The sequence below is a fragment of the Photinus pyralis genome, unplaced genomic scaffold (assembly GCF_008802855.1).
Source record: "Photinus pyralis isolate 1611_PpyrPB1 unplaced genomic scaffold, Ppyr1.3 Ppyr1.4_LG6, whole genome shotgun sequence".
NCBI classification, from domain to species: domain Eukaryota; kingdom Metazoa; phylum Arthropoda; class Insecta; order Coleoptera; family Lampyridae; genus Photinus; species Photinus pyralis.
This window is the reverse complement of record NW_022170663.1, coordinates 18,859,530-18,867,731: the sequence shown is the minus strand read 5'-3', so window position 1 is coordinate 18,867,731 and position 8,202 is coordinate 18,859,530. Positions and strand designations below refer to the sequence as shown.

The following is an 8,202-nucleotide window of genomic DNA, read 5'->3' as shown; positions in this document are numbered from 1 at the left end:
GTAAAAACAATTTAATATCTATACAGAAACGGTTGTAAAAAGGATCGCTTCACTACGAAATTTACTTGCGTTATCGTCGGTAAGATAAATAATTAAACAAAACGAAAACATATAAAGCTCACGCCTAGAACAAATGAGTAAATTCAGAAACTACTTAGTAACGAAGCGTCCAACTTAAAATGCTTGTAAATGCCGGGTGTTCAGCAAAGCCGGTCGATTCCACAAATATACGGTGCGGTCATAACTTCGGGTATTAAATTTCAAAGCAAAAAACGGGTGCTTCGTTACACTTTTTGCAACAAGAGAACTTTGGTAAAAAGGCCTCGCTGTGCAATAGACTACTTGGTCGACACACAACTCGTACTATTAATTTTTCCTATGCGGATGAAGTACTTAAAACTTCTTACGAACTCGATGAATCCATTTGATGACGTCCTACATTCAAAAAGACGAACGCCGTCTTAACATCCAACAGGCTGACTGCTCAAAGACCCAGAAGAACAACGTGCACTAATAGTGGAGGACCATCACCGAAAATGCCTCCGATATATGTCCAAACGCAACGGCAAAAAAAGCCCCATTTCAAACGTCCACCACCAAATAAGCCCCGTTTTTTTTCGATATGTTTTCGTATTTAAAGGACTTCCCCCTTCCACTTTAAACACCTCCTACTTTAAGATTTCGTAAACAAACAGTCAATCAGAACTACCACTACCGCCAACGTTTTATCGGCGATAACACGGGCTTATCTTGAAACTAATTAAATTTCATTTTATGTAAAAACGAACTCTGTGTTTAATTCAAAACCAGTAACCAAATTAAATGATATTCCACATACCAAAGATCTATTTTTATTACAGGTGCCGAGCCCAACCAAAACGTCTACATGACCTTGTTTACACAACACTTTATGCTTTAATGAACCTTAAGCCTCAATTCTTTGGTTAAGTTATCTCACACTTCCATTGATGACAATTAAAGTGAACCGATTGGAATATAAATTTGAAATTCGGGGATTAACGTTATAATGAATTTGATACGGGGTAATCCGTTACCCCGTAATCCAACGATACATTACATTCAAAAAATCGTATGTAATAGGAATGAACGCAAAGTAAAATCAAACTACGTACAGAATTTATAGTTTGTTAGCGATTTAAATTTTTAAATCTGTCCTTTTCAACGTCCCGCCAGGGAATTACCTTAAGCCTTCCTCCCGAAGGAAATCAGACGAACATACGATGTTCTGTAAAATATTCCACATACCTTTCCAGGTGGTTTGAGATGCCTATTTATTAGCGCAACTTGTATACCTTAGCACAATTTACATTTTTAGGCGACGACATGCCTAATAATTATTTTATTTCAGGTGGGCGGAGACTTGCAACTTTGAAGAAAGCGGCTGTTGCTCGAATTGGTAAGATTTACTAATAAACTTTGTACATTTTTTGTACTGGGATTATGAATCAAATCAGTTTCGGAAACTTTTCGCAGTCATACTCAATTAGAAACTCAGGGAAGTCTTTATAGAAATTTTGTTTGTTTTAAAACGCATTTAAGTTTTACTTTATCAATGGATTTGCGACCTGTATTCAATTCGTTCATTTGATGGCATTTTTTTAGTGAACAAATGGAAGATGATGGGGGTTTGATGGTTTTGGTAAGCATTTACAATATTACAGTTTAATGTTTGATAAGTCACTACTGTTTAAAAGCATTATTAAGCCACATTTATCAATTAGGGGTTGCGTTGACATTTTACTTTGTCATTATTAAGGACCACCATCAAATAATGTTCTTACACTACAATGAAAAAATTCTCGATAAAAACTTAATTTTATTTATTTGGGAATCTCAGTATCCTTGATTACTTTCAACAACTCCAAAGAATTATTTAAAGAAATTTTTAATAACACCTACCATAAGTCATAACTCTGGCCACGAATATATATTATATAAATTTAACATGATAACTCTAATCCTGGGTCGTAAAATTTTGAATTCGATTAAACCGTTGAGTGAAATTTCACTCAACGATTAAACTCAAAAATTATCGTTCATTGATAAATAAAATAACATTTATTCGCGCTACCCAGAAATTTCCAAAGCTGTAAGAAATAATGGCTCTTACTTGGTCCCACAGTGGGTGAGTTAGCAATAGCAATCGCTACTTAGTCGCGCTGCTGCCTTTAACCCGCGACACCGTTGCATGTTCAAATCCAGTCGCGAGACGAAGCCACTGAACGTACGACTATAGAGTTAAGGCGACTCCGTCGAGAGTCAGTAGCGCTGCACCACGTTCCGTCCCCGCTGCTCGGCATTACAATTAATGTTGATAACAGGAATTAGCTTAAATTTGATGATTAAATTTGGGGCACTTTTACTTTTCACGACAAGAGGACCTTGCAGGAAGACCCTTCTGTGCAATAAACTGCTTGGTCGAAACACACACGAACTATTATTTTATACTGCTGAAATTAATTCACTGTCTTTCCCAAATTTATTTATTTTATTAATTCGCTTGATCACGACGTGCATTAAAGTCAACTTTCTTCAATAAACCAACTTCGCTAGCAAATAAATAGACGAACACCTCCTACACAACAAAACAAGGCTGACTGCCAAAAAAGCGTGTACATTTTCGGACCCCCACCCAAAAATAAGCCTTTTTTTTGTTATCTTCTAGTATTTCAAGGTTCCTCTCTCTTCAATTTTAAAAATCTCCTTCTTTAAGACTTCGTAAACAAACATCGTGTTGCGCGATTGAATTATTAATTAATAAAACCGCCGAGTGTTTTCTCATAACGATATATTTAATTTGAATGTTACATTACGAGTGTAAAATAACAACTAACTTATGCCTAATTACACTGTCCTCCTGACTTTCCCCTACTACTCTACTACCCTGCTTCAAGGGCAGAGAAACCTGTTGGGACGCAACATTCAGCCCCCTGTTGAAACATTCATGATTTCAACAATTCTACTGATATCTACTGATAAAGTATTACATCTATAAACCTGGAACAAAATACGGTTCCTAACGATAAGTATAATAACAAGAATACATAATATAAAAATATACATCATAGAAGCAATAATGAATAAATTGTTAATTATAACGTTCATAAGAAGAAATATGTACAGTTCTGAATACTTAAAGTAAATTTCTGATTAAAAAGTCTATATTTTATTTACATTGTGCGTTGATTTGGTGGAACAGTAGTTACAGTCTCTGATTGCTGTATAGGCAAAACACACACTTTGTTGATTGCCCGTTTTATCACACCACCTTTTGTTTTAATTGAAACTACGCGCACCTTTTTGTCATTGCCACTGTGAACTTCTACGACGCGTCCATACGACCATTGGAGAGGTGGGAGGTTCTCTTCTTTTACCAACACCATGTCTCCGACGACGAGATCCTTTTTGGGAGATTTCCACTTGGTTCGTTGTTGTAGGTTATTTAAGTATTCACGCTGCCACCGCCGCCAGTAATGCTGCCTAATCTGATCCACTAGTTGCCATCTGGAGAGTGTGTTCATTCTTAATTGCGTGACATCTGCTTCGATTGGGGCAACTAATAAATCTCCAATTAGGAAATGGCTAGGGGATAGGGCGTTTAAGTCGTTGGGATCGTTACTCAGTGGAGTTATAGGACGGGAATTTACACACGCTTCGATTCCCGCCAGAACCGTATACATCTCCTCAAAAGTGAGGTTGGCGCTTCCTACAACCTTTTTCAAATTTTGTTTTACGAGTTTTATGCTTGCCTCCCAAAGACCTCCTTGATGAGGCGCTCTAGGGGGTATAAAATGCCATTTAATGTTATGTGTAACAGTATTTAATTGATTTTTTAAAGCCTGAGAGTGGAGAACTCTTTGGAACTCACGATCCGCTCCAACGAAATTCGTGCCATTGTCTGAATAAAAGTCGGTTACGTGACCTCTCCGAGCAACAAACCGCTTCACTGATCCTAAGAATGAGTCGGTAGTTAAGTCTCCGACTAATTCTAGGTGGACCGCCTTGGTCGCTAAACAAATGAATAATGATATGTACCCTTTAACCAATCTTTTTCCACGACCTCTGCCTTCCTTTAACGATAAAGGACCCGCGTAATCTACTCCGCAATGGATAAACGGTCTTGCCATAGTAACGCGATCAAGCGGAAGGTTACCCATAATTTGAGTGGAAGCGATGGGATTTACTTTGTAACACCTTACACACTCTTTTAAAACTTTTTTAACTTGGTCTTTGCCTGAAATTGGCCAATATTTTTGCCTAAGGGAATGTAACGTGGTTAATTGACCTGCGTGAAGTAAGCGTATATGTTCTTCGCGAATTAGTGAGCTAATTAAGTGATGCTTCGGTAATATAATTTGATGTTTGGCATCAAAGGATAAATTTGCGTTATCTAGCCTTCCCCCTACCCGCAACAATCCGTTTTCGTCGAGAAAGGGACTCAAAGCCAAAATGGCGCTATTACTCATGATACTCTCTTTACGTTTCAATTTTTGAATTTCATTCGGAAATGTAATAGTTTGTAAAGTACGAATTATTATTAATTCTGCCTGGCGTATTTCTGAAAGCGTTAAATTTCCTAATTGTTTTTGTTCTTTATTCTTGACATTATATACAAATCTTTTGCAATACGCAATTACATTACAGAGACGTTTAAAGGATGATATATTATCGAAAATATCTAACTTTGGTATCGTGTTGGCAATAAGGCATGTTATTTGGATCGCTTTTAAATCCGGTATATCTTTTAATGGTGTAACGTCGGGTTGACTCGGACCTTGAGAATCGGGAAGTAGTAAAAATGTTGGTCCATGCCACCACATATGGAGTTCAGCTAACTCGCTCGGGAGGGCACCGCGGGAAATTATGTCGGCGGGGTTTTCTTTTGTGGGAACGTGTTTCCACACGGCATTAGATGTACTGTCTTGGATTTTGGTTACTCGATTTGCCACGAATGTCTTTAACTTAGAGGGTTCTGTTTTTAACCACGCTAAAACTATGGTCGAGTCCGTGTACAGCGATATTTGGCTAAATACAATATTTATTGCCTGAGTTACTTTATTTAACAGACGAGCTAAGAGTAGTGCCGCACATAATTCTAATCTGGGGATAGTGATTGTTTTTACCGGGGCTATTCGAGATTTAGAGCACATTAAATGGCTAGTAACTAACTGGTTATTGGAAATCGACTTAATATAGATACACGCTCCATATGCCTTTTGAGAAGCATCGCAAAAACCATACAACTCAAATTTGGAGGTAATTGGTGATTCTGTGACTCGCCTTGGAATTTGATAGGTAGCTATTATTGGCAAATCTTTGCAAAACTGTTGCCACGCGGTAAAAATAAACGCGGGTACTGACTCATCCCACCCTACTTGGAGTTGCCATAAATGTTGCAATAGAATCTTAACAGTAACAATTACTGGACCTACTAACCCTAACGGATCATAAATTTTGGATATTATCGATAATATTACTCGCTTAGTTACTCGATTATTTGAAGTATGGTAGTTATTAGAAAACTTTAAGATATCTGCTTCACAATTCCATAACAGACCTAACGTTTTGGTTTCACTTTGCTTGTCCAATTGTATGTCATTAGTTATGTTAGCTTGGGTATCAGGTATTAATCGTGGATCATTTGAGGCCCATTTCGTTAACTTGAAACACCCTCCCCTTAGAATTTGATCAATTTCGTTACGTAATTTTATAGCTTGATCCAGATCATCTGCGCCTGTTAATAAGTCGTCTACATAAAAGTCTTCTAGAATTGCTCTACGAGCACAAGGCGTCGAAGTTGCCTCCAACCCTAGTTGTTTTATACAACGCATGGCAAGGTAAGGTGCAGGGCCTGTTCCGTATGTAACGGTATTTAATTCGTAAGTTTGCAACGGCTGGGTACGTGATGATCGCCAGAAAATTCGTTGATATTTGCGATCGTTTTTGTGGACTTCAATTTGCCGAAACATTTTTTCAACGTCTGATGAGATTACAAATTGGTACGTTCGGAAACGTAACAATATCAACAACAGTTCTTGCTGAAGAGGAGGACCCACATGTAATATGGAGTTCAGGCTTAGTCCGTTATTAGTTTTTGCGCTACCATCAAAAACTACTCGCAATTTAGTTGTCACTTTATTTTCATTTACGACTGCGTGGTGTGGTAGGTAGAATGCATTATTCTTATCAGTTACATTACTGGGTACCAAACTCATGTGGCCTAATTTACAATATTCATTTATAAAATCTACATATCTAATTTCTATATCATGGTGTTTACTGAATCGTTTTTCCAAAGAATAAAACCTTTTTTCAGCATTAAAAACTGACGAACCTAACATTACGGGATCTTTCTTAAACGGTAACCTGACGACAAACCTACCGTCTGACTTACGTGAATATGTTTGTAAAAAATGATTTTCGCATTCTATTTCGCTGAGTGAGTAACAAGGCTGACTGTCTTTAATTTCCTCGATCTCCCAAAAACGTTTAACATTGTCATTGATCACATCCATATTTAATTGGCTTACACTACGATTTGAACGATCATTATTTGAAATGTTTGGTAATATTGCGTTTCCACCAAATATCCAACCCAGGTGCGTTTTCTGTAGAATCGGTTGATTTTTGATTTTAATTTGTCCCACACATAAAAGAGTCCAAAAGACCTCGGCTCCTAGAAGTATATCAACGGGTAACGATTTGTGAAAATTTTCGTCCGCTAGTTTAATACCAGATGGGATTTGAAAAATATTTCGGTCGATATCAATATTCGGTAAACGATCCGTAATTTTTGCTAAAGATAAGCAGTCAATCTTAGTCGTGAAAGCATTAAATTTTGATTTTATAGTAACATTTACTATTCTATTTGCAGAAGAAACGTTTTGATTAATTCCAATAATTGTCCAATCGATATAATTAGAGGGAAGTTGTAATTTATTAGCGAGTTCAATTGTTATAAAATTTGATTGACTGCCTGCGTCTAATAAAGCCCTGCATACGTGGATTTGCCCCCTAGCATCTAAAATTTCTAAAGTTGCGGTAGATAAAAACGTATATACATGTGATTTTAATGCTCTGCTTACATGATTACAAGAAGTTTGATTTAATTCTTGGGTTGGGGCACTAGTAGAGGGTTGCGAAATCGGTTTATTAACATGGAAACGCGTATTATGTTTTCGTTGGCAATGTTTGCACCCATTGGATCTACAGTTAATGGTGTTGTGGCCTTCGCGCAAGCAATTTGTGCAAAGTCTTAGACGTCTGGCTTCTTGTAGCGCATTTTCGGGGGTTAATTCATTAAATTTGTCACATGAAAATATGTGATGAGATTGGCTACAAAAGGAGCATTTAATCGGAGTCGAGGGTTGTACTGTTAGCGCTGCATTATTTACAGCGCGTTGGGGTTGCGTAAATTTTGATTTAAAAGGCATGAATTGATTGAAGGTCGTTTTAGTTCCTTTGTCAAATTGTAATGATTCTAGCAAGTTGCATTTGTGCTTTAGAAAATCAAGTAGATCATCCAATACCGGAATATCATCGATACATTCATTCTCCCAATCACGTGTAGTGACATAATCCAGCTTACCAAGTACCAAGTGAATAATCAAGACATCCCATCTATCAGTTGGCAACCCTAAGTTACTTAACACTTTTAAATTTAATGATATTTTATCAATTAATTGGCGCATTGCGACGCTGTTGTCTTTTGTCACTGTAGGCAAAGCAAATAAGGCATTAACGTGAGTTTTAATAATCAATTTTTTGTTATGGTAGCGTTTTGTAAGTAAATCCCAAGCAATTTTATAATTTTCGACCGTGATTTATAACGATTCTACTACTTGAGCAGCCTCGTTTTTTAGACATGATTTCAGGTAATGAAGTTTTTGAATGTCAGAAATGTTTTTGTCATCGTGTATCAAGCATTTGAATGTTTCGTGAAATGATAACCATTGGTCATAATTACCGTTAAAGGATGGCAAATTTATGGCAGGTAATTTAAAGGCACCTTTTGTCTTAAATTCAATAGAATTATTTTGGGTTTGCGGATCGGCTTTAGGTATCGTAACCGGTTCTAATTGTTGTTTCGCTAATGAAACAAGTCTAAAATATTCGTTTTCAAATTTTTCGCTTTCTTGTGAATTCCTAAGTGAATCATTCTCCCTTTCAGGGTCATCATCA

At 37.0% G+C, this 8,202-nt stretch overlaps 2 protein-coding genes across 2 annotated transcripts; both read right to left on the bottom strand.

Annotated features, from left to right (window-relative positions):
- Positions 1–3,191: 3,191 nt before the first annotated feature.
- On the bottom strand, positions 3,192–4,487 carry LOC116174519. The gene has a single exon (XM_031492456.1). The coding sequence runs from the start codon at positions 4,485–4,487 to the stop codon at positions 3,192–3,194; it is 1,296 nt and encodes a 431-aa protein (XP_031348316.1).
- Positions 4,488–4,558: 71 nt separating this feature from the next.
- On the bottom strand, positions 4,559–7,712 carry LOC116174518. The gene is made up of 2 exons (XM_031492454.1): positions 4,659–7,712; positions 4,559–4,579 (listed from the first exon to the last, which is right to left on the bottom strand). The coding sequence occupies exons 1-2, from the start codon at positions 7,710–7,712 to the stop codon at positions 4,559–4,561; spliced, it is 3,075 nt and encodes a 1,024-aa protein (XP_031348314.1).
- Between the last annotated feature and the right edge of the window lie 490 nt (positions 7,713–8,202).